The sequence below is a fragment of the Schistocerca serialis genome, unplaced genomic scaffold (genome assembly GCF_023864345.2).
Source record: "Schistocerca serialis cubense isolate TAMUIC-IGC-003099 unplaced genomic scaffold, iqSchSeri2.2 HiC_scaffold_1343, whole genome shotgun sequence".
Lineage (NCBI taxonomy): Eukaryota > Metazoa > Arthropoda > Insecta > Orthoptera > Acrididae > Schistocerca > Schistocerca serialis.
This window is the reverse complement of record NW_026047562.1, coordinates 3,663,691-3,691,516: the sequence shown is the minus strand read 5'-3', so window position 1 is coordinate 3,691,516 and position 27,826 is coordinate 3,663,691. Positions and strand designations below refer to the sequence as shown.

Genomic DNA, 27,826 nt, shown 5'->3' with positions numbered 1-27,826 from the left:
ATTGTGTCTGATAGTTGTTCTGTCAGGGCAGCAGAATTATTGGCCCTGATGTTTGGGATTTGGTTTGTGCTTCATTGTGAACAATTTGTTGTTTTGCATCTCAAGCTATGCCATTGGGGTATATAGCAGAAGTAGTGTAGAAAAAGATCAGTTAATTGGTGGCACAGTCACGTTAAGTGACAGGCTGGTGTTGTTGGCACTGAGCGTTCTGTTGCCCCGGTGGACAGTCCCTCAGCTGTACCGCCTGCAGTGAGCCCCTGTGTGAACACGCCCACCCACACAGTGTTTCTCTGTGCAGCTCGCCGGCCGCCACAGGGGGCGGGTCCACCCCCAACTCTGACAGTCAACCCCACAGCGGCCACAGCCGGACTCCTGCTGCAGCTGCGCCTCCCACGTCTGCCCGACACACCCCTCCACCTGATGACGCAGCCGTCTGTCGCTTCCGGTGAGTTGTGTTGCCACACGTGCCCAAGTCTTACCCTCAGAGTACTGCTTATTTTGGCATTAATCAGCCGATAAAGTAAATAAAATAAAATACAGATTCCTTCAGTTTTTGGATAGAGGTTACAGTTGCCATTAAACATTACTTATTTCTCACTTTTTTGGCTATGATATTTTGAAGATTGAGCACATGTGCAGAAGATTTCTCGCTCTCTGTATTTGCCGTGAGAATTAAGTTCAGTTCAGAGTCGCTCAACTTTAGCTACGTAGGAAGTGTCACGTACAAATCATACCCATTTCCAAAGATTCTTTATATATTGATCTGTTGAATCTAGATTTTGTTTTTAGTGATGATTGTGTGTCTTACAAATTGATTCTGAATTAAATGGGTATGCAAACGGGATGTTTCACACACTCAACAAAACTTACGTGAATGGTTGTAGATATAAGTTATTGAAGACACTCGGGAAGAAATGACGAAAGAAAGGTAAACAGAAATAAAAGTAATAATTACAAAGTTATTATTTAGTACCGGTATGAGGATGCAGCTTGTTTCGGGTTTGTCTTAAAATGTAATTTGAATATTCCTTAAATGGTTCCCTAGTGAGTTACATCTGTAGTGACTATTGGAAATCTGTGCCGCACTGGAACAGGAACCCAGATTTGCTGCTTATTGCAGGCAGTCTCCTTGAGCAGTCGGCTGCCTGAGCACACCTCCACTTCTGACTCAGCTTCTCATCGACACTTGCACTAGAGTTTATCCCGCCGGACTTGTGGGAAGAGTAGCAAAAGGGAAATCGAATCGGTGGATGTTACCCTACTGCAGAGGATGTACATGAGAACCTCTGGCGGTAGTGTTTGCAAACCATGGGTAAAAAACATGATCCACAATGGTAATTCCATCTACGCCAGCAAACGCATCAGCTGGTCTAATGGTTGAGGTATCTGCTCTCGAGAAGTGAGAAATGCAGTGGGTGTGGCTGAGTGGAGATGCGTACAGCACTGTATGGCTCGTCACTCGTAAACAAACTCCTGTATTCGATGGATGATGGAGGTCACCAGGTGTGATGAGTAGTGGATTTGATTCACAGAGGAGAAGTTTTGCATAGTTTCAGAAATGAGCAACTGACGTGGGCAAAGATAGTTGGTCGTACTGAAAAATATATTGACATCTCACAGTGAACTGATACATTTGCAAGATGACTTCATAGCCTGTGGATTTCAGTATCAAGTATGGACCATTTTATACTTCAGTTTTATATATACCCAACAGCAGTTTCCTCAGTGATGGTGCCACTAAACCGGAGTTACTAAATACAGTTTTCCTTAATTCCTTCACGAAAAATTATGTATATTAGGTGTTGTGAAACAATTCAAATCACTTAAGAAAGGCAAGTCTTCTCGTCCAGATGGAATACGAATCAGGTTCCTTTCAGAGTATGCAGACACAATAGTGCCTTTCTTAGCAATCATATACAACCGTTCACTTGGCGAAAGGTCTGTTCCTAAAGACTGGAAAGTAGCACAGGTCACACCAATACTCAAGAAAGGAAATAAGAGTAACCTATTGAATTACAGAGACATATTACTGACCTCAATTTGCTGTAGGATTTTGGAGCATATACTGTATTCGAACATTATGACTCACCTCGAAGAAAATGACTTACTGATAGATAACCAACACGGATTCAGAAAATATCGTTTGTGTGAAACACAGCTAGCTCTTTATTCCCATGAAGTAATGAGTGCTGTCGACAAGGGATCTAAGATCGATTCCATATTCCTAGATTTCCAGAAGGGTTTTGATACCATTCCTAACAAGAGACTATTACATGGTGTATACGGCCCGGAAGATCCCGGAAAGACCCAGGAATTTTTTCATCCGCAAGAAAACTGGGAAAAACGGGAATTTTCTAGAATACCGGGAGTTTTTCATTGATGTAGTTTTCAGTTAATTTTTTGTCATTGTGACTGTTAATAACCGATACTCTAACTAAGGACATTACTGTATCCCGCTGCTGGAAAATAATACTGCAGCAACAAAATATGAACGAGGGGATGCTTTATATATAAACGAAACAGTGCTCATACGAGTGTCTGCCAACAGCAAAATGTGTGAAAGGCTGTAGGAAGACAATGCAGTGCTTCGTAACAACAAATTACCTCTGATGAGCGTTAAGTCACAACTGTTTACATTAGATTCATTTAAGCAGTTACGAGCGGAATCACGCGCATGCGCAGTTGAGTCGCTTCTTGAGTAGTACCTTCTCCCGCTTCTGGAAACAAATGTCGGTGTTGGTTCTGCACGCAGCAAACCAGAGTATCTGAACCGGGCGCCAATTTCTGTGGCGAGGGGGGGGGGGGGGGGGGGAAATTCATATTGCTTAGGAAAAATAACCTTGTTTCACAAAGCACCTAGCATCTAGCGCACATTGGTCTTTCGATTATTCAAAAGAGTTTGAAGCTCATCGCTGTTGATTTGTGAACATTTTGGATCACATTCTAAGTTGATTTCTGAATGAATCGTAAGTTGATTTTTGAATGCGTGCATAGTGTACGTGACGTACCTGCCAGGGGAATCTTCGTCGCATCTGGAAATAAACTTTCCTGCAGACACAGGGGGCGGGGCTTCACGAGCTGAGTGGAATAAAGCCGCACGGGTGAATGTAGTATGTGTATGTGACTGACTGGTATGCAGATGATGAGCGAATAGCCACGTCCATAGATTCAGACTACCAGAGTGGAAATGAACGACCAACAGGAATAACAGATACGAAATATTAACGTATTATCTTGTCGCTGTATCAAAGAAAATGAAAGTTTGACAGAAAGTTTTTGACCAGGTCACTACACTAGAGAGGGCAAGTTGTACATTTCCTGGTTAGCAGCCGCTTAAGTTCCATTCTGGGAGTAGTGCGGAAAACGCGTTGTACGAACACGTAATAGCGCCTAACCGGAGAATAATCGCTGGATAATTACTAAACAGGTGATTCTGGCAGAGTTAGTAGAGTTAACTGGAGAATTGAGCTTTGACAATAATACGAATAGCTATAGAATTAGGGATGAGAAGCTTTTGTTAGAACGAGGAAGGAGAAGAAACGGGGTGGTTCCAAATTTATACAAAAATTTCGCACTACTACTTTTCTACTTTTCGATCTCATGCTTAAGAAACTGGAGCTTATGAATGAAACATGAAACTATTTCCTAACACAAAGCCTTTTGCTTGTAGTAGGCCAAACAGGCATTTCATATTGGTACTTGGCGAGTTATATTCTGCCGTATTATAAAAATGACCATTATTAGCAAAACAATCTCGCTTGTTTGGTGTGTGTTACAGCTGCTGCAATATTAGAAAGGCCTATTTCCTTTCGTCCTGCAAACAGTGACAATAGACGTAATGAGATCGAGAAACCACACCAGTCTTTGGTACTATTTGTATTAAAAGCTTTTTGAGTATTAGACAACGACATTTCGATTTTTCATGTAGCAAAACATTTGACGAATTTTGATGAGGCAACAGATTCTTTCGCAGAAAGGAAAGCACGGCGTGTAAAGCTAGAGCAAGATTAGTGAGAAAAGAACACAAGGATTGAAGAAATATGTACTGTCTTGCTTGTCTCATGTCTTACCTGGTTTTGTGTATCCTATATTTCATTTTGTCACCCAGAACAGAAAGTTATTAGCTATTAGGCAGTAAAGAATCCAAATTTTCTGAAGAGTTCTTCTTCTTCCGGTTACAAATAATTCCATCCAGTATTAATTGCAAGGTTATTTTGTTTAAAATCAAAGGACATTTTAATTTCCGCTGTCCTGAATGTACTTCGATGGCATCCGTTACAAAATACACATTTGAGTCCCACAGCGCGAAGTGCAGTGATGTGCAGTGCAGTAAGAGAACGCTGTGTGAAGAGGCGTGGCAGTGCACTTCGGCACACTTAAGACCAAATAACATGTCGTGTATTTTCTCGAACACGTATGTTTTTGTTTCAAATTTTTCAGAATGATGTGTTTTACAAGATGCCCTAGGGTACTTTTGAAAATTCGATTTTTTTAGTGTTGACCGGTTCGCAAATATAGTAGATCCGAGGCCGATGCGCAGAGAAGTCTGATTTATAGTGGGCAGTCTCCACATGGCCCGTGTTAACGTTCAGTGACTTTGCTTTTTCTCCTTCCGTTTACTCTCGCGTCAAATGAAAGCAAAACGGATATCTTTGGCCGGGAGGTATCAAGTGAATTAAAATACATTCACATAATTACCGAAGGCTGATATACGTTATTAGTTTCAGACTTTACTTTATTTCCAAGTTTCTGACAGTCAAGCACTAATCGCCTTGCAGAAAATAAGTTATTTTTGTCTGTTTGCCAAAGAAATTTGGCTTTTATTAACCTTTTCTGCAGAGGCATCCAATGTATTTGAAACGAAATTTTTAATTCCACAGTACTGGCTAGTTTCAACTGGTCGCTGCATTTCAAGTGCAAGTTTTCATCTTCTAGCACGTATGGCATTATTCCATAATAATGAACCAAACATGAGATAATGCAGCACTGGTACTCCAAGAAAATTTACATCTGAATCTGGACATACGAATGTGCGCTTTAAGTAGCAGTTTAAATGTGCACATTTTAGTATGGTTCACGAAATTCTGATCTCTTGGAGTACCCTGTGACGTCTTACTGCTTTTACAACGTAATGTAAGATCTTTCAATGTTTTACACGTACGCACATACGGGCTTCCTACGTCATGTTAGCTGCGCAAGCGCGGGGCGGCTCTTACCTGGCGCTCTCCGGCAGCTGCTGGAACGAACCTGTTTCCAGCAGGTCGTGGAAAAATATTGCGAATGTTGGTTTGAAAAGCGTTAATTTCAAAGTAAATATTCTTTAACGTAAGTTGGACTATGCGCGAGGATGTACCATGAAATTCTTAAATCACAGTGTGTTTCACTCCATTTAAAAATCAACTCTTTGATGACAAGCCATTTACAAGAATTTCCAACCCTGGAGATCAGACATTTCTGTCATTATTAAAAATTTTAGTGCCACATTTGTGTGATGTATCTGAAAGTGTAACACACGCAAAAAATCGACATCATTTCGAAAGATAAGCTTCTCTTGCAGCTTATTAACCTTAGTGACCAATATTATATGTGGAAGTTTTGCTTTTCTTGTAGCAACACTATGTATATTAATGTAAGCCATTAACTTGTGTGTTACCGCTGCTTAACAGGGATGTTGCTATTGGCTGACTACATCACGCATCCTATGCCCTGAGTACTCGCTGTCATGAGCTGGCGAGATCACGTGACATGAGCTGTGACTGGCTTACAAAAGCACATCGCAATCTCGATTTCAGTGATTCGGAAAGTAACATGTGGTGTTTGGTGGAATTTCAATGTGTGCTGTCGTAATACGAAAATACGCAACGTACATGTTGCTGCACGTCAAAGATATTTCCAAAACGTGTCTTTTTCTCTGAGTTTCGTTTTCTAAAGTGCCAGGAAATTCTACGCCCATGTCCATAACCATTCAAAGAATTGATAAGTTTTGCACTTCCGAGGGATAATATACCGTCACTTAAGACGGAAAAAGTGTTTTCATGTGGGAGACTGTATTTTTAAGCGGGAAATCTGGGAATTTTTCCTTGTCCACGTATACATCCAGTATTAATCAAATTTGATACGTATGAAGTATCGTCTCTGTTGTGTGACTGGATTCTTGATTTCCTCGCAGAGATGTCACAGTTCATACTGATAGACGGCAAATCATCGAGTAGAATAGAAGTCATATACGGCGTTCCGCAAGGTAGTGTCATAGGCCCTCTGCCGTTCCTGATTTACATAAAGGGTCTAGGTGATAATTTGAGCTGCCCCTTAGACTGTTTGCAGAAGATGCTGTAATTTCCAGTAAAATCATCAGACGATCAATTCCAATTACAAAATGTTCTAGAGAGAATTTCTTTATGATGCGAGAAGTGTCAGTTGGCACCAAACAAAGAAAAGTGCGAGGTCATCGACGTGGGTACTAAGAGGAATCTGCTTAATTTTGGATATACGATAAATTGCAGAAATTTAAGGGCTGTAAATTCGACTAAATACCTAGGAATTACAATTATGAGCAACTTAAATTGGAATGACCACATCGATAATATTGTGGGAAAGACGAAACAAAGACTGCGCTTTGTTGGCAGAAACTTGGAAGATGCGACAAACCTACCAAAGAGAGCCTACATTACACTTGTACGTCCTCTGCTGGAATATTGCTGGGCGGTGTGGGATCCTTACCAGGTACGATTGGCGGAGGACAGCGAAAAAGTGCAAAGAAGGGCAGTTCATTTCGTGTTATGGCGCAATATGGGTGAGTGTCACTGACATGATTCGCGAGTTGGTGTGGCAGTCACTGAAACAAAGGCGGTTTTCTTTGCGACGAGATCTGTTTACGAAATTTCAATTGCCAGGCAACAAACATAAATTTTTCAATTTTCGTGCATACAAATCATGTGGGTAATAATGCGTAATTTGGCACAGGAAGTACATAGCTACAAGTAAAAAAAATTTAAAAACGCTAAATATAAGATGACACACACCTACATGTATTACATGCACACTGAAAACATCATTGATAGTGTCGAATTGTATACTTAGTGTCCAGGATGATAGTAATAATTATGCGGCACATGCTGATATCAAAATCAGTATGCTCCGTAGAGAATGTGAAACAAAGCAGAAAAAAATAGAACACCAGGATGAGATGCAAGACTTGGAAAGGTAAGAAGTGGGGAAATGTTTAGGATGCAAACACAACAGGTTATGTTACAACGAAAAAAGTGAGAAACTTAATGTTAGAGAAGGAAGCAATGGACTTACAGCACACACAATAACAAACTAGGACAATGAAAAACAAAGAATAAAGTTGTTGGGGATGAATTGGTAGCTTTCAGAGAAGGTAGAAAAAGATCAAATAGGTAAATAACAGGGCCAAATAGAAATCCTTGGTTAATGCAGGAGATACTGAGTTCAACTGTAAAAAGAAGAAACTATAAAAATTCAGCAAATAAAGTAGGCAAAAGGAAATATGAATGTTTAACAAATTATTGACGAGAAGTGGAAAATGGCTAAGGAGGACTGTGTAGAAATTGTGTGTGTGTGTGTGTGTGTGTGTGTGTGTGTGTGTGTGTGTGTGTGTGTGTGTTGTTCTCAGAGCTACTGACAGTTTTGGGAGAGTAAGGCATGGCAAAACTCTCCCATATGGTATGACACAAATCTCCCATCTAGTGTGCAAGATGTATGAGGGAGGCGAAATACCCTCACATTTCAAAAATAATATGAGATTTCAGTTCCAAAGAAAGCAGTTGGTGACAGGTGTGAGCACTAATGAGATACCAGTTAAGTCATTGGGTTGCAAAGTATGAACATCAGCTCCTTGCAGAATAATGGAAAAACTCGTAGAAGCTGATGTCGGGGAATATCAGTTTGGGTTTTGTTGATGTCTAGGAATATGAGGCAATACTGACCCTACGATTTCCGTTGGAAGATACACTACTGACCATTAAAATTGCTACACCAAGAAGAAAAGCAGATAATAAATGGGTATTGATTGGACAAATATATTATACTAGAACTGACATGTGATTACATTTTCACTCAATTTGGGTGCATAGTTCCTGAGAAATCAGTACCCAGAACAACCACCTCTGGCCGTAATAACGGCCGTGATACGCTTGGGCATTGAGTCAGAGCTTGGATGGCGTGTACAGGTACAGCTGCTCGTGCAGCTTCAACACGATGCCACAGTTCATCAAGAGTAGTGACTGGTGTATTGTGAAGAGCCAGTTGCTCGGCCACCATTGACCAGACGTTTTCAATTGGTGAGAGATCTGGAGAATGTGCTGGCCAGGGCAGCAGTCGAACATTTTCTGTATCCAGAAAGGCCCGTACAAGACCTGCAACATGCGGTCGTGCATTATCCTGCTGAAATGTAGGGATCAGCAGGGATCGAATAAAGGGTTGAGCCACGGGTCGCAACACATCTGAAATGTAACGTCCACTGTTCAAAGTGCCGTCAGTGCGAAAAAGAGGTGACCGAGGCGTGTAACCGATGGGACCCCATACCATCACGCCAGGTGATAGGCTAGTATGGCGATGACGAATACACGCTTCCAATGTGCGTTCACCGCGATGTCGCCAAACACGGATGCGACCATCATGGTGCTGTAAACAGAACCTGGATTCATCCGAAAACATAACGTTTTGCCATTCGTGCACCCAGTTTCGTCGTAGAGTACACCATCGCAGGCGCTCCTCTCTGTGATTCAGCGTCAACGGTAACCGCACCCACTGTCTCCGAGCTGGTAGTCCATGCTGCTGCAAACGTCGTCGAACTGTTCGTGCAGATGGTTGTTGTGTTGCAAACGTCCCCATTTGTTGACTCAAGGATGGAGACGTGGCTGCACGATCCGTTCGTTACAGCCGTGCGGACAAGATGCCTGTCATCTCGACTGCTAGTGATACGAGGCCGTTGGGACCCAGCACGGCCTTCCGTATTACCCTCCTGAATCCACCGACTCCATATTCTGCTAACAGTCAATGGATCTCGACCAACGCGAGCAGCAATGTCGCGATACGATAAACCGCAATCGCGATAGGCTGCAATCCGACCTTTATCAAAGTTGAAAACGTGATGGTACGCATTTCTCCTCCTTAGACGAGGCATCACAACAACGTTTCACCAGGCAACGCCAGTCTACTGCTGTTTGTGTATGAGGAATCGGTTGGAAACTTTCCTCATGTCAGCACGTTGTAGGTGTCGCCACCGGCGTCAACCTTGTGTCAATGCTCTGAAAAGCTAATCATTTGCATGTCACAGCATCTTTTTCCTGTCGGTTAAATGTCGCGTCTGTAGCACTTCATCTTCGTGGTTTAGCAATTTTAATGGCCAGTGGTGTATTATTCAGACAACATTCTGCATCACTAGAAATAAGTCTTCTCGCCACGGCAACTAAAGACAGTCTCTCTAATTTAGATTTTTTTCACAGTTTCCGGAAAATATTGAAGTTGCTTTTTTGAATTTGTACTGAGGCACAATTTTCCTTTCACTGTGTAAAGGAGTGTTGTCGCTTTTTGAACTTTCATCAGGTCCAGTGTGTAATTTTGATTATGTGAGGCAAGTATATGTGACACCCATTGCCCCGGGGGGAGGGGCGGTTTGAATGGAATAAGACGATTTCAAATGTGAAGAAACAGGACAACTGTTGCGTTACACAATTTTTATCGGAACTAGTGTGCTCTTTCTTCACATCGACATTCTTCAAAAACAGACGTTGAAAATGAACAAAAATCTAAACGACAAAACTGGTCGCTGCAGTGGACTCGGGGAACTGCTGGCGTAATCGGCGCCCAGCGCTACCAACAGAAATGGCAAACTTTCAGATTCACCTCACAGTTTTGGCGCTACAGCTGCAGGGTCGCTGGCGTTTGCAGAAATGAAAAAGCAGGGAAGTCGACGTGAAGTGTTGCGGAGAAATCCGATACGTGACGAAACCGAACGATGGACCCACGAGACACCTTTCAGTGTGCCACTTACATGCAGTTACCGCAGCTTGCACGGTGGTTGTCGGGAGGCGTGGACATCCGTCGTTTTCCTTTCAGTTCTTGCTCTGAGGGGGATAGCTTGTTGATGTACAGAGTATCCAATAATAAATCAATACTCCAACGTACAGCTCTAAAACCGGGAGTGTACTTACAACGTGCAGCCCATATTTTTATAGGCAGGCACGTTGATGATTTGGCGCTGATATAACCATACTTTCCTCGATACATGGGGAGCAGATAACGATATTTTACTAAATATCGATACATTGGATACTGTACATTTTAAAAATATCAAGTCATAGGCAAGCTCTATCATTCCGCAATCGACGTCTGTTAAAACCCGTCGTGCGGCCATCAAGACGTCGGAAAGACTTTCCCAGGAGCCACCTCAGTACAGGTGACAGCGCGGCCAACCCGCCGCCCTTTTATACCTTGTATACGCGATACTGCTGCCATCTGTATGTGTAGATATCGCTATCCCATGACCTTCTGTCAGCTCAGCCTGTCTCTGCCTGGAAGCACCCGGGTGGTTCTACAGCGCAAAAGACCTGCTGTCAATTAGAAATCAGAAACTACTCGAAATTGTACGTAGACGGAATAGATTTTAAATAAGCTAAACATTTATTCAAAACAACTGATGCCTTGTCATCCACAAACTAAATACTTTCCTTGGTGAAGTGTGGTTTCACATTTTAATGAACAATATGATCAAATAGCACACCATCGACTGCTAGACACATTTGGAATCGCTGTTTGAGCGAGAGAGATGTACTGGACAAGCTACATTGGATGATACGTTGTCGTGTGGTCTGGCGCGTATCATCTGACATACCTGGGGTTCATGACAGACTCTATCTTTCAGTGCTCCCCGTAGAAAGAAATCCATTTGAGTCATATCAGGGCACCTGGCTGGCCTTTGTACTGCAGCATTCCGTCCCATACAACGGCCAGGAAACTTTCCATTCATTGGTCGCTTTGGAGCAGGCGAAGAGTCTGGGCAGTGGTCGTGTTCGATCCACATACACTGTCGCTTGTCCACGGAACTACCTCCAGAAGAATAGGCTCGATGTTAGTAAGAATATGTGCATACGTATTTCCATTTAATCACCCCGTGGAAGAAGTAAGGTCCCACAGTATAATTTCGTATCGTGCCAAATCATACATTGGTAATTCAATACCGTTAGTATTCTACCTGATGAAGCGAGCGCACATTTTCAGAATCGTTTGCCATGCACTGCAGCGCAGAAAGACAAAATTTTGAGCCACGTTCAAAATCATGTCCTCAAGAGTTCCCAGTGGAGTGTCAGATGGTAAGGGTGGCATTAATGTATATGCGGGGTGCGAGAGACACTCGTCTGGCTGACCCCTCATTCAATGAACACAGGATATCTTAAAGAATACCCGCTCTGTATTTAAATTCCTTCGTCCGTTTCTGAAGGGTTGCCCTGCAAGGCAAAGGAATTTCTCGCTTTCGCAAATAAGTGTATGCTTTAGGTGACAGAGCTCTTAAAGTTAATGGATGGGCAATGTCCTCCGAATTCCACTTTGCCCTTTTATTTTCATTTAATAGACATCTTATTTGTGCCGGTGTAAAACACTTTGACAATACACTATTTACACTTTTGTGCAATACGACTTTTGCTTTCACGTCAGATGACTCTTCTGCTCGCTTCGACGAAAGAACACGTCGGAGATCTTTCGTTTTACTTCGTAAGGCTGCATCACATTTTTTAGTGCCGCTTCTTTCTGTGCATTCAGTTTTTTTAAAAGTTCAATCTCGGCCCTCAGTTCCTTAATTTCCAAATCCTTATTCACTACTTCAGTGGGTTCATGAACGCAGTCTGTACATGCGGTTCGGTCGACTTTCTTTCTTTCGGCGGCACAGTTTCTAAAGCTGTCAGAGATAGCTTTTGCAAACTTCTTGCTCCACAGCATTGTGCACGTCTTCCGGATCTCTAAAGCATAAATTTAATTTTAATTTTATTATTCGTAAAATTATTTACCGAGTAGGCCTACTACTCCTAAAAATTACTATGCAACTGCATTAATTTCTCACTAAAAATCAGATAAATTGACGAAAGCGATTAAATATGAGTGGCATAAGCGGCTGCAATAGCTCAGTTTGATAAAATGTAAATATACAATGTAAGAGGAAATACAGGTATACGAACCCATAACCTCCAACATGGGAGTCAGAAACCACACCACTACGCTGCCAAGTCAACTGGTCAGCATCAGCTATTGTTACAGAAGTAAATGTAAACAAATTACGCGAAATATGATGATTTTGTCATTTTAACTATATACTAGCTTTAAAATACTCAACATATCGAGAATACTTAAAAAAAACGGCTATTTCTAAGACAAATGTAGCTATTATATCCAGGAGGAAAAGCAAATACACTTGAGCAACATTATTTATTGCCTGTACAATATAGCGAGTCATTCACTCCCGTAAAGCAATATAGTAATGCGTCAAAAAGCATTGCATGTATGTGAATTCGTTTGTATTACGGTAATTTTTCAGTTCCAATTATTGAAGGTGTTATGTATGTGCAGACGTCTTACCCTTTCGTTTGCATCACCGCTTTCCACAATTTCTTGTCCACGCCAGTTCGGAATGTTTATGCAGAGGATTGCTGCTGGTAATAACTTCTTTCTTGAAGGTAACTCTAGCTCATTTCTCAAATCCTGTTCATAATCTTCTGGCCGATAAGGAGCTGACCACACACGTGCAGTTTCCGCATTCACTTCGTCCTTGCGTTTGCACCGAACTATCCATTCACGTCGCAAGTGCTCATCCTTGGGAAACACGTGATAAGTAGCGTCAGTCGTCGTCCGAGCACTGTTAAAGCAATGTGCCGCGGCACACTTACAGCGAGCCTTGCTCGTGGCTGTCTCAAAACTGAATGCTCGGCGCTGCAGCCTCCTCTCCTCTCCTCTCCGTGACGTCAAGGCGCGCGAGGGCGTCTGCGAGTTTTTTACTCGCTTGGGGCCGGAATGGCCGGCCTGCTTTTCCTATATGCCTCGGTTCCGAAATGCCGTGCCGGCGATTCCGCGGTGCGCGCCTTAAATCGATGGCGACGCACTGTGCAGGCCCATCCGCGCAGTGTCCATTTTTGGGTAAATGAGTTGGCACCACTGCGAGACAGCAGACGATAGCCACCTCCCGAAACACGACATTGTGGAGTAAATCACATCAACACAGGAGCAGAAATCAAAAGCCAAGGTTGCTACATAAATTACGAATATACATCAGTACCGAATAGCTGTTCATCTAAAGGCATTTTCATCTACAATTCCCTCCTAAATGGATGGATATATTCCAAAGCGATTATAAACGAAATGTGGTGCAATTATACCGGAGAACTGAAGACTTGCTCTTCCATTGTGTTTCCTCTAAGAGGTAAAAGTTCCCCTTGATTGTGTGGATTGAAGCGCAACCATTCTTGTGATACGAGTAATTTTTTTTTTGTTTTTACGGCAACAACTAATTTGTGTAATGTCAGCACTAGTTTTTAGCCATACAAAAGTCCCTATGGTTGATCAAATTACCTATTTTGAGAAACTCCTTGCAATGACGGATTTATACTCCAAATTTCGTAGTGCACTTTCTTGGCGGCTCTGGCAAACCGCGTGGTTTATTTTCGGTCGCCTTTGTGATGCGTCCAATAGCGGCAAGGCTGACTTGTGTGTAAACTACAATCCTTTCTTTTTGAGACTGGCAACATTAGCCCCCAGTTCTCTCTGTGCCGACTCTTTAATACAATCCGTGATTGCAACAGAGGTGACTGAGCCATTTTTACCCCAAAGATCGCAATTCTTTGCATTGTGCAGATTTTCCTGTGATGTGGTGCGCTTGTCGATCATCTCTGAATAACATATTCGTACATGTCCACAGAGCATTTCACACGGTCGATTACTGTCAACTGTTGAAGGAGATAGAAACGTGTGGAATAGGTTCCCATGGACCTCAGCTCTTATGTGACAGAACCCAGTATGTTGTCCTCAGTGGCGAGTGTTCGCCAGAGGCAGGAGTGCTCCAGAAAAGGGTGGTGGGGCCGCTGTTACTGTCTGTATACATAAATGGTCTGGTGGACAGGTATCTGCGGCTGTTTGCTGACTGTCCCCTAGTGTACAGTAAGATGTCGTCGTTGAGTGAGTGTAGGACGACACAAGGCGAGTTGGACAAAATTTCTAGTTGGTGTGACGAATGGCAGCCATCTGTAAATGTAGAGAAACGTAAGTTGATGCAGGTGAGTAGGAAAAACAGACATGTAATGTTGAGGTACAGCAGTAGAGGTGTTGCGCTAGACACAGAGGCGTCGCTTAAATGTCTGAGCGAAAGTTCGCAAAGTGATACGAAATGGAACGAGCGTGAGAGGACTGCGGTAGGGAAGGCGGGAGGTAGACTTTAGTTTGTTGGGAGAATTTTAGGAAAGTGTGGTTGGCCTGTAGATGAGGCTGCATGTAGGCCGCTGGTGCGACCTATTCTCGAGTACTGCTAGAGTGTTTGGTATTCGCAACAGGTATAATTAAAGGAAGACAGCTATAGGACTGAGAGCTGAGCTGATGCTTTTGCTACCGGTAGTTTCGAGTGACGCAGAGGTATTGTGCAGAAGCTTCAGGAACTCGAATCGGAATCACTGGAGGGGAGGCGAAGTTCTTTTCGAGGAATTCTGTTGAGAAAATTTAGAGAACCGTCTTTCGAGGCTGACTGCAGAACAATTCTAGTTCCGGCAATGTACACTTGAGACAAGGCGTGTGAAGATAGGGTGAGAGGCATTGTCGCTCGTACAGAGGTATACAGGCAGTCGTTTCTCCCTCGCTCTACTTGGGAGCGGAACGGATAAAGCAGATGACTGCAGTCAGTTGAGAACTTTTTATATGTACCAGTTACTACTATTGTTTCATATGGTTGCTGCTCCACCTACATTGATTATTTTGTACTGAATGCAGCAGTTTTATTACGTCTGTAGTTTCTAGTTGGTATTTCACTTGTCTTTGGAGCTTCTTACTGGCTCTCTCGCTTGGGATCAGCCTTTAACTTGCATCAGCTGTGGAGAGAGGTTCCCGCGACATTGGTTAAAGTTCAGCAATGCCAGATCTATACAAGTATTTTGATATTTGTAAGTGAACATGCGATAATGAATCAACACTCTGTTTGTATTTCTTACAGGCACCTGATTTCTTTCTGGCATGATCTAATTTATGCATAGCATTAGATACAGGAAATACAGTACTTTTTTGAGACTGGTCTAAAGTTAGGGTTTAAGTCTTTGTACTACTACTGAAAGAGAAATTTTACTCGGAAGCAGCGTAGCTGGTGTACACTTGAAGTTTACTTAGACCTTTTTAAGTATAAATGTAAAGTTTTACGCCTTCTGTAGTGGTGTGTAACTTATTTTGTGCCCAGAATTTTCAGAAAATGCAAAAAGTTGCACAAAGTTAACATGACTGAATATAGTAGTTGTGCAGGATACCGCCTGCCACAGACCATATGGTGGCTTGCAAAGTGTGTAAGTAGATGGAAATGAATGTTCCAGTGGATGTATCTCTTGTTGCATGCATGATTATATGAGCACATGTGACGATTATTATGCAGCGGGTAGTTTGTGTGTGTGTGTGTGTGTGTGTGTGTGTGTGTGTGTGTGTGTGTGTGTGTGTGTCAGGGAGAGCCGACCTGGTGGCCTTGTTGTATTTGAAATATGTCGACCGACTTATTGTGTACGAAGCAGTGACTTTTATATTTTATGTCGGTATGTCAGGAAATTTCCATGTTACTGGTCTGAATCACTTAGCTGTCTGGTGGGGAAATTGCATTTCAGTGCTTGCAGATGCGTTTAGTTTCTATTGTTTTCTTCCTAAGTGACTGAAGGAATTGGTACCCAGAGAAGGTCGTTTTAGGGGTGTGTTTGAATGCAGATGAAGGATTGGGTAGCAACTGCATGCAGAGGTGAAAGGAGGCGGATCTGTGGAGTGAACTATGAGGGAATGTGCCAAATGTATTTGTTACAAAATGGAGTGCACCTATTTTTAATGGGAGATGGGTGAAGTTTTTGATTATGGGCTAGTGCTGTGGATCTGTCTGTAATACGCTGGTTAACCCGTATCGCAGAAGCGAGATTTCTAGATTTGTGACTTGTCGCTCGGAAGAAGTGTATTCCGAATTGTTGGCAGTTTTGCGGCTGTGACAGTTTCTTTCATTTGGTGTGTGTGTCTCGATAGTAGAGAGTAAGTGTGTCGATGTTTTGTGCAGGAGCCTTTCTGATGAAGAGCGAGGCAGGAGGCTGATGAAGGCGGCTGAGGAGGGGGCGGTGGAGGAGGTGCGGGCGTTGCTCGCGGCTGGGGCGGACGTGGGGGCGAGGGGCGGGGGCGGGTGGACCGCCCTGCACAGGGCTGCACAGAGAGGCGACGCGGCTGTGGTGCGGCTGCTGCTCTCTGCGGCGTCCGACCCCAACTCCAGGAATCAGTGGGGGCAGACGCCGCTGCACTGGGCGGCATGGAATGGCCAAGCAGAAGCGGCGGCTGCGTTGCTGCAGGCCGGAGCCGACAGGGGGGTGAGGACTAATAAGGGGAACACCGCCCTGGACATCGCCAGGCGGTACAACCATCAGGAGATCGTCAGGATGCTAACACAGAGTTAATACACGCTACTAGAGGAAATGACATCCTGCACTTCATTCTACATGATATTAAAATAAAAAATTGAAAAAAAAAGATCGCTTTCTCTATTCATTTCTACCTTTTGAAGTCCACACAATTTCTCCAGTAACACCACAACTACTGCAACAACAGGAGACATCTGTAAACCAACGTGACAAACCTTCCTTTTCAGAATTCACTCTGTAAAACATTTCACAAGCAATTTCTGCAAAAGCTCGGCAACAATTGCAAAATACTCCATTCATAAACTCCACTTCTCTCTCCCTCTCTCTTGTGTTTCTCGTCCCATATACAGTATTCAAACAGCTTACAAGAATACAGCCGACCTCTCTCACAACCGCCTGTATTTCGAAATGTAAACACCCAGTCTCTTCCAAGACACAAATGCGAGAATACCGGTTGTTGTGCGTTAATGTTAGTTCTTTGCACCAGTCTCCTACATTACCTAATTACTGCAAACTATTTGCTAGCAGTGTCTATGTTGCTACATTACATCACTGCGAACTGCACCATTCTCATATTACTGCCATATAAGCTGTTCAGTTAGAATGTATCTTCACTTGCGACCTCACACTGAATTCACTTCTGTGCGTGCACTGCACAAGTACATTTCATGTTTAATTGCAATGTCACATTGGTAGCAGTGCTCACACCACATCATGCTCACACCATCTGCAGCCTTCTTGCCAGCTCACCTTCAAATAAAGAGAATTGAAGAACCACCTAAAATCATTAGACTCCTAAACACCTCCCTTGCTGCTCTTACAGAACAAACTACCATCTCTCAGGGAATTATACTCAATCGCGTGAGACATGCAGCCATCACTGGAATTATACGGCAGTTTCCCAAAGTACACTTTTGCGTCTCTGTACACGCTTTGGAAGCAGACCACACTTGGAACATTCATTCCCCTGTCTGCTGTGATACAGTTAGACTTGGCATCCCCATGCGTGCATGTGTGACCAAAGCGGCAGACTGCATTCTGAACAAGAGCTTCTGTGGCCCTCATGTGGCGGCGTTACACACGGAAGCTCCTCAACATTCTCTGTGAGGAAGCAGCGGCGCCAGGAGACAGTATTGACTTGGTGAGTGACCTCCACGGCATTGATGAATACTTCAGGCTCTGCCAGTTGATCCTCAACATAAATAAATGTAATACACTGTGCATACACAGGAAAAGAAATCCACTACTGTACAATTACACTGATGATCACAAATTGCTGGAAACAGTAAGTCACCTACCGTAAAATATCTAGCAGTAACTATCCAGAGCCACCTTGCGTGCAATGACCAAAAATACCAACTGGTAACAAACTGCAGTACATCTTTTCTCAGCGATTCCATAATCACATGTTTTGGGCTCCTAAATCCAAATTTCGTGCTTCCTGCCCTGTAGTATGTCGACTTCACAACGAAAGCCTCAAAATTTTCCGACTTTTCTCAGATTTTCATTTATTTCACAAAGACTACCTGTCTCTCAAAGTTCAAAACCCAACACAGAATTAAATTGGACAAACTCTTCTACAACATGCGGCAATCAGCAGTGATTTTCTGACAACGAGTGGTGACCGCGCTAGAGCGTCCTAAAAAAACGGCGACTCCCCAAAATTCGGATCGCGCCTAACGCCATTCACCTGTTGCACTCTGCTATTACGGCACTTAGGAGCGGTATGGCACGCGTCAGTAGACGGAGAACAGCCCAGAACTCCATCTGTGTTCTTCGCATCGTCAAACACAATAGCACTCACGGCAGACATCTGCTGTCCAAACAGACGTCATATATTTTGAAACGTGTTCGCATTTATTTAAACTAGTGCTTCTAAGTGTGTGGTTGGTATCTGAGAAATGGCAAAAATTTATTTTGATAACGAAATACGTAAATCTCAGTCCAGTGCGACAGAAATGTGTAAAAATTAAATTTTGAACGGAAGTATGCGAAGCACATGCTACACGATGCGAAATCCAGGCTAGCCCGTACAGTGACCAATTCGCCTGCGAGAGCGCAGGTGGTTTTCAATGTAATTTATACATACCATTTGTTTGCAAAACAGATAACTGAAATTAAAATATTGGTCCTGAATACTGTGAATCCTTATCTTCAAACTTGTAAACAATAACTGCACCAGATCTGAAGTCGTGTCTATTGTGCAAATGAAGATAAAATGTAACGCATCCCGCATTGTGTCAAAACTGCTTTAAAATTCACAAGATAACGCCTTTCTGAAATAACTTACCGATTTGGAAAGTCTGAAACGATAATTTCACAGATACGTTATGGTGTGTGGCGGAGGGTAGTTTGAGTACCACAGCTGTTCCGGCCTTTTCCTGTTGCAGTCGCGATGCTAGAAATATCTTTGAACTACTCGTCTATTAAGAGCTCTGAATGGAAAGTAAGAAACCCGGAGAACATCTGGCGTGCATTTCCTCGCCATGTTACAGTTTTAGGTGGAACCTTTAACCTGCCACCTCTGCAGTGGGCGACATAGGTGGCTGAGAGCGACGGCAGGGTCAGGGAATCGTGAGAAACTGATCCAAGTGCTTTACTCAAAAACTACCTCGGGCCATTAATCTGAGAAACGAGTCGTGAAGACAGCATCTTACACTTGCAAGTGACAAATAGACCCGAACTTTTCGAATCTGTTACGGTAGAACGGGGAATCAGCTATGACAAGAGCGTTACAGTGTTACTGAATACGACCGTAAAGAGAAATAGAAAATAAGTTGGGAATATTATTGTGCTTAGCAAGAGCGACGAGAAACAGGCTTCAGCTTTCCTTTCCTCTGCAGCAGCGACAGCGCGGGTATCAGTGGAAGAAGTTGAAGAGCATTGTGAAATACGCTTCAGACAGGTGTGTACCGACCAAATGCGTTTCAAGCCCAGTTTCACAGCGATGAGTTTAGGGCACTTTTTTTCATTTAAGTATGCGTCTGCGCACGCCAGATGACGAGGTAACAAAGAAATTTCCGAGATCCGAATTTCATCGATAAAAATGATGCCAAAGAAACAGTTATTTCCGGAAAGAGCAACATAATTGTAACATGTTGCATTACTCTCTACGTAACGAAAGCCTGTGTAAACATTCGGTCTTGTCTGTAAGGCAGAAACGCTTACGACACTGTTATTCACGTGCAAACAGCAACAGGTGGCGTCAGACAGCCCGCGCAGACGGCCGGCGCAGTCGCCGAGGGGAAACTGGCAGGTGGGGGAGCGACGCAGAATGCGGGCAGCGAATCCGGCAGAGGGCCGCGCATGCGCAGAAGCAGCAGCGGGGCGGGAGCAGGCGGTAGGGGCGGTCCGACCACGGCGGCGGAGAAAAGACCGGCCACACGACAGGGGGGCCGAAACTAAGTCAGGACGATCACTTCCGACATAAAATCTGTAATACTGTTTAGCGATTACTGCTCCAGTTGTACTCAACAATTTCAAAGTCGGTGATGATCGCAGACACCGGTGTCCGGCTGCCATTTAATGTCCCAGTATTACAAAGATATTTTCTCTCGCCCTCCCAGCAGTTTCGTAGTTATGTCACAGCACGCTACATCTGTCTAATGGCAATCCACTATGTACTAACACTAAACATTATTTCGATAACAACCTCTGTTAAAATTAGTGCTCTGGATGATTTGATACATGTAATGTTTTATTTTTGCAGCAAGTCTCTCAATGACATCAGCTGACTTTCAAGCTGTCATTACTATCCATGCAGAAGTAAACAACGCTACGGCAGTTCTTTTAAGGGATGGGTTTACACCTGAAAACGTCCAACTTTATCCCAGCAGACGTGCAATTGCATGTTCTGTCGCTGAGACATTCCGCTTAAATATTTACGCGCCATCCGGGACTGACGTTACACATGCACGATCGGACTATTTTTTAATCAGGATGTCCCATGTCTTTTGGTAAATGTGTGTATGTGAAGCACACGCTACACGATGCGAATTAGAGGCTAGTCAGTACGTCAAACAATTCGCCTGCGAGAGAGCAGGCTGATTTCAATCTAATTTGTATATGTCATTTGTCTGCAAAACAAATTACTCTGATTAAAATGTTGGCCCTGAATATTGTTAAGCTTTGTGTTTAGACTTCATTTACCTGTTTGAAACATCTAAAATGATATATTTTCACAGATACATTGTGACAGTCGCTGTACCTTGCGGTGGACATGAACATTGATGGTAATTAAATTTGTTGGCCTAGCTGTCCGAACGGAACCCTCCTCTGTTCTGGAACCAGTTACTATTAAGATAGTGACGGAACTGTCAAAAACGTACGGTACAGGTCCAGCGCGACAGCCGTCTGGAGGCAGAAAGGGTGCCAGCATCACAGAACCAGCAGACCAATTCGATACGCCCGCGCATGCGCAGAAGTACCCGTTCTGCTTCTCGCTCGGGTGGCCACCGGCCAAGTGCAGAGTTTCGTAATGCAGATTTTGCGCCTTTTTCACTGAGTAACTCTTCACGAACGCAGTAACTAAAGGATGCAGAAAAAGAGCCGGGAGGACGCATTGTGACAGGAGCTGCGAATGTGGTCACCTCTCTAAACCTCTGCACTCCCTCCGCATCAAACAAGAGAGCTCCAAGGGAAAGATTTTTCAGCCATCGACTCAGAAGGCGCGACACCCTTCTGTGGCGCCCTGCAAAATCTGGCTGCAGGTCTGGACACGGAAGCCGCAGCTGAGCGGCGCGCCGCCACACGCACTCACTGCACGCACGTCTCGCCAGTGTCAGCTTCGCGGCCTGACAGACTCCACACCACAGCGGGCTGTGAGCAACTGTGCAGGATTACGACGCAGCCCCTGTCAGCTTCTCTGACCGTGACACTGTAGTTGTGAAAGCAAAAGGTCTACCTCGTCCCAAAATAATTGGCAGAGGATAATGGAAATTAAATTGTAACCTCCTCCACATAACATCGGTGAATATACATTTCATTGCTCGGTACAAACGCTTCTTCCGTAACGCGAGTGAGTCGCGGCTGAATCTTGCAAAATCCGGTGTTCGGAAATTATTTACAAATGTCGCCTACAGGATTGAAGTAAAGCGTGAATTTCATTTTGAATTATTTGAAACTTGTAAGAATAATTAGTAATTCTCACTACATCATTCAAAAAAATAATTCGTTCACATGACATATCAGACTGTAAATAATACAAAACATGTAGGCAAGTCCTAGATACGACTTACTTATTTACAGAATTTTCGTTCGGGGGGTAGTAAGCAGTTATATTATGTATAAAATGCTGCACAGGCAACCATGTCCTGCAGATAAACTCATGTGTGTTTCTGGAGAAACACTGGCCACGGTGGCTGGAAAGGAACAAGTAGGGGGGGACCCTTCGACTGCAGGCGACAGACTAACTGGGCGACATTTTGGAAGAACATTTCCTCCAACTGACAGCAAAGCGAGGCCGTGGAGATGGTGTAAAGTGTCTGGTAGCAAAGCTAAAAAAGCAACTGGAGTGTGGGAAAGGAGAGAAACAACATACTGTTGTCCAATGTGTGATGTTGCGCTGTGCATGCCAGAATGCTTTGAACCATTTCACACGAAAGCCAATTACGTATACAAATTATTTATAAAAAATTGTAATTTAATTTAGTTGTGTATTAAGATATTATTTAGTAAATGCCTTTCAGTTTGTTTGTTTGCAGACTTCAAAGTGGTGGTTTGTTGTTCCGGTGAGAGGCAACGGGGCCAGCGTGTGTGGGCGGTGGTGTTGTGACGTCACCACAGTGTGTCAGCAAGAGGCGCATGCCGTGGTCTTCAGTTAACGATAGACTATCGCAAAGAAACAGCAGAGACACTCACCAAGGTCTTGGTAATACGACATTAGATAACAACCTTTTTCTTTTCCGTTATTATCACGAAATTTTAACACTTTTAATGTAGCAAAAATTGTGGTATCGATAGCCACGCTCCCACGGCGTAGGTGCAAGTTCCCAAGGTGGCGGCACGCCTGACAGCGGCCTCTAGCCGGCCGGCGCTGTGCGACTCTGCGCGTTCAGCCCACTTGATCAAAGGGCAGGCGGCCGGGACACTGCGCTCCATGTCGGCGCTCTGCTCTGCTCTGCTTACGACGCGTCTAAGGCTTCGCACCCACGTACAAAGTTAGGCATGCCTCTGTATATATCCACGCACCAGTAAACCACTTTTACTTATTTGCAGTACCGACGAGTTTTACCTTTTTCTGCTCCTACTCACTTCCTTCATTCGTCCAACCTTTCGGTTTCAGGAGCAGACCCACGCGCCTCCCCCCAGGCGGGATAAAAAAAAAAAAATATTGACCAGATGTAATTTCTTACCAAAAGAAAGAGGGAGGTACTGATTTGTGTACGTTTAAAAGCGTGCTTCCGGGCAGGGCGTCTCCACTTTACAAATAAAACGCAGTCGACATCAGAGTAAACGGTGGCAGCGAGAAGATCCTCGTTAACCCCATGATAAAGAACTGCACAACGATTCTATTACTATTGTTTACATACGAACGTCTAGACAGAATGTGAAGTGGCAGAATGTAAAGTTGACAATGTTAACCAGATGCAATTACTTATCAAACGAAACAGATTCTCATTTTCCGTCATCTCAGGTCCAGCTTTCGACTGCTGCACCTTCCCGTTGCAGATAAAACGCACTCGATGGCAGAGTAAATGGTGGCAGCCACAATATGGTCGTTAACCTGCTGATAAAGAACAGCTCCATTACTGAATTTCATGTAGGAATCAGGACATAGCATTTGAGGTAGCAGAATGTAAAATTAAAAATGTGAAGCAGGTATAATGACTCACCAGCAACCGGCATTACAGTTTCTGCCGAGCTTTTCAATGGACGAACGAGAAATTAACAGACTAGAGCTTTTTCGCGCACAACAACACACAATGGTGTACACAATTTTCCACTGACACGTCTTTTGCTACCGACAATGCAGATGAATAATCAAAGACAACGTTGACAGCTTTTAAGCACCAACAGACGGTCCCAACAACACACTGAATGGGACAGATTTCCCAGCACACCGTTAATACACTTCCTACTGATTCAACTTTGCTCTCGCCACATTTAGTTTTGAAGAATAAAAATTCGCCGGTCAAAATAAAAGAACTTGTTTCTTTCCCCAAGCCACGGCGTCTACGTCATCGTGAACTCATTGACATTGCAATGGCTAATACAAAAGAGGCAGGTGAGAAGAGGAAATGCTACAAAAGAAGGCAAGTCACACTGGAATATCTCAAGTTCGACAAACAGTTTTAGTTCGAGCACATCCATTATCTGGTAAAGCAAAGAACAGGTGTCAGAAATTTGTATTACTTTATAACTGACAATTTCGGACTCGACGAATCCCACTTCCGAACGCAGGACATCTTGAAACACTCACAACGAAAGCTTCGAGAGGTCTTCATCACATCACCAATATAAAACCGTTCACTAAATAATTGGTTGACTTCCTACTCCTTAATGATGACACCACCATACCGACATATAACAATTACGTTCTGACAACACGTATTTCATTTTCGTATGACATCAACCGTTTGTACACAGTAGTCAAGCTGTTTCTATGGGTTTCCTTTCATTCGCACGTAAATGACGAAAATAATATTTTTCCTGATACAGTACTACAAGTACAAGCCATTTCGTACGTCTATTTTCACTGCCTTACGACTTTTATGTAACAGATACAATGATCGTTACAGAGCATATACCACGTCATGTTCTAACATAACTGACCCCCGATCTTTAGAATACGTCACTTTACAAGCAAAGGTTACAGAAGATAAAAGCAACATGAGAAACAATAACATCGAATTTTGCTCGTCGTAATGCATTTTCTCTTACAGGATAACGTACAGAAGCATGCAGTAACGGATTCCAGATAGTACTGACAAAACAGGTAGAGTACATTTATTTGCACAGGCGTAACACGTACTCTCAACAATCGGAGGAGATATTTAATTTCAGCGTCTTCCACTGAGATACTCTAACACGGAGGTACAATCAGGGTTTCTTCACTGACTGTAAAAAAATTTACTATAGATGTCGTATGTGAAGACAAGGATTAATTATGGATGAAGTATGTGTAGCAATGAATTATGGAATTTTATATTAAAGATGTGATGAAATAATAGACAGTGACTTATGCAGGCGTTTATGATTTATGATATGAAGTGTGGCATATTGATGCTAGAAGTTGTTAGGCATTACATGATGTTTTTAGCCTTGGTGCGTGATTTGTTGATTGTGTTTTGGTGCGTATCTCTGACGAGTGCTATTTCTATCAGCCTGTGACAAGGTGTTGCAAAACGATAATACGAGGCTATGAAGTTACGGGAAGATAAACACTTTCATTCAGCAGAATGCATCTTTTTGTGAACGGCAAAGTGAAGGATTGAAGACCCTTATTGCCATGCAATGTACTTGCTTTGATCGATTTGTGACTTTGCTTGAGCTAATCAGTTTTCTTCTCATTCACAGGATAATATCATTTGTCATTGTTTTCCGCCTATGGTTAATCGACTTCATCGCAAAGAGATAATTTCCTATTTATTTTCATTCTGCACGTTGACTTTACTTGTTCACAGACATTAAGTACTCGTCTTGATACTACTTAAATTTTGCATTTGGGGTAATTATAAGTAATTGGCGTGTGCACAGGTTAAAGTTTTCGGAATACATTTTCATTTGCTTTATGTTTTATGACTGAAAGATGACAGAGAAATGTGATAATTTCTTTTTTTCCTCTACAGCAGTAAAATATTGTTCACATTTCTTTCCTGTCCTTCCCTTCAGGCTGTATCCTTCCACGAGTGTACTCAAGTATGTAAAAACATACACTGTGCAGAGATAACTATTGTACTTTTGCACAACAACACGAGTGGTCGACTCATGGACGTGTAAAATGTAAGAAGACTGATAACAATGTTTGCCTATCGATATTTTCACAATGCATTGTACATGTAATGATTACAATATTTTAATGTTCCTTTTCTCTCACACAGTATAAACGTCTTAGCTTTATTTTCTTTCACTGTATTGTAACAGAATATACGTACTTTGTGAAAGCGGCACATTCGTGGACTCGAGTATAGTTATTGTCTGGACTGTGAGCAAGTTGGAGGTATTATTAACATTTTGATAACCACGACATGCCGCATCGATTATCGTGATTTTGGGCGACTTCACAGACATTTTGTTAAAAGTGACATGGAGGTACCTTTTGTGAGCGGTCTGGCTCTGAGTTGTCACTGGATTTGTCACTGACACGTACGGAGTGCACCAACTCTGCTCTCAGCCACCTCCCAGACAATCACGATACGACGCTTTCACCTGGAGAGGTGTTACAACGTCATGAGTGCTGGAAGACACTCCAACATGTGCTACATAGCGTACTGGGTACTCTCAGGCCAACAGCTGCGTGTGTGAAAACCACGAAAAGACATTGCTTCGATACATATTTGCTACGACTAAAAGACGACGTAATCACAATTAGTCTCATGAGATTTTGAGCAGAATAACGATAAAAAATGCCAGAATTAATTTTTTCCCTCATTTGATAACTTTGTAGCTAGTGCACAATAATGGAGGAGACAATTTTCTTAACTTGCGCATACTTCTTTCAAACGAAATGTAACGTATTCTGAGTACACCTGAACACATATGTGAACAACATTTGTAACTTGACATAGCGTTCACCTGAGCACGAAATCGACGAAGCTTACTGCAAAATAATTTATGAGCGAGTAGGCGCCTCCACTTACCAAACAATTACATTACGCGGTAAGATATTTTCATTTCAGGATCTGTTTGCTACGAAAATTATTAACGGACAGGGACCATTTCACGAACAGTAGTATTTCCGGAGCATTAAGGCAAGGGGACCACTTTGTTTTTATCAAATAGATTAATAATAAACAGGATTTAATCAGTTTGCACATTTTTACAATATGAACACACTAACAGAACGTATTATCACACTGGAAGATATAATAGACACGTTATTGCAGGGAAAAGAACAGCCACAAAAGAATGTGTATCGTGCAATTATCAACATATCAGTTGACTCACATAATTCCACCGCGGTAACTGACTATGGATCTCCAGTTACATTGATTACTTATGCAGCATGTAATAAATGCAGTCCGAATAATTCTTGCCCTACAGTCGTATTAGATAAGTCTAAAGCTAGAGGAGCAGTTTCAGGAAAAGGAGTAGATGTAAACCTAAAGACACACTTAATATTTGCTGTTCAAGTCGACATATTTTATGCAGAAGTGCCGCAACACGGCGTGGTATGGACTCGCCTAATATCTGAAGTAGTGCTGGAGGGAACTGACACCATGAATCCTGCAGGGCTGTCCGTAAATCCGTAAGAGAACGAGGGAGTGGAGATCTCCTCTGAACAGTATGCTGCAAGTTTGACAGCCGGCGGAAGTGTTTAAAATCAGAAGAGTGTTCCTGGAGCCACTCTGTAGCATCTCTGGACGAGCGGGATGTCGCACTGTCCTGCTGGAATTCCCAAAGTCCGTCGTTGTGCACAACGGACGTGAATGGACGCAGGTGATCAGACAGGATGGTTACGTACTTGTCACCTGTCAGGGTCGTATCTAGACGTGTCACGGGTCCCATATCACTCCAGCTACACCATTACAGCGCCTCCACCAGCTGGAACAGTCCCCTGTTGAAATTCAGGGTCCACAGATTCATGAGGTTGTATCCACACCCGTACACGTCCATCCACTCGATACAATGTGGAAGGAGATTCGTCCGACCAGCCAACGTGTTTCCAATCATCAACAGTCCAGTGATGGTGTTGACGGGCGTAAAGCTTTGTGTCGAGCAGTCATCAAGGGTACACGAGTGGGCCTTCGGATCCGAAACACCTTTTCGATGATTTTTCGATGAGTGGTTGCCACGCCGACACTTGTCGATGGCCCAGCACTGCAATCTGCAGAAATTTGCGGAAGGGTTGCACTTCTGTCACGTCGAACGATTCTCTTCAGTCGTTGATGCTCCTGTTCTTGCATGATGTTTTTCAGACCGCAGCGACGTTGGAGATTTGATGTTTTCCTGTATCCTGAAATTGTAGGTACACCACTGAAATGGTCGTCCAGTAAAATGCCCACTTCATCGCTACCTCGGAGTTGCTG

The 27,826-nt window shown here is 43.2% G+C and overlaps 2 protein-coding genes across 4 annotated transcripts in view; both read left to right on the top strand.

Annotated features, from left to right (window-relative positions):
* The window catches only part of LOC126439759 (protein roadkill-like), a 327,044-nt gene extending 310,312 nt beyond the window's left edge, over positions 1-16,732 (top strand). For all 3 annotated transcript variants that reach the window (XM_050090582.1, XM_050090581.1, XM_050090583.1), the window contains exons 3-4: positions 299-445; positions 16,286-16,732. In XM_050090582.1, the coding sequence (XP_049946539.1) occupies positions 299-445; positions 16,286-16,673 (535 nt within the window). In that variant the 3' untranslated portion in view covers positions 16,674-16,732. The remainder of the gene's footprint in view (positions 1-298; positions 446-16,285) is intronic.
* LOC126439769 (ankyrin-1-like) overlaps positions 1-27,826 on the top strand; it is a 434,210-nt gene that overhangs the window by 43,651 nt on the left and 362,733 nt on the right. The window lies entirely within an intron of this gene.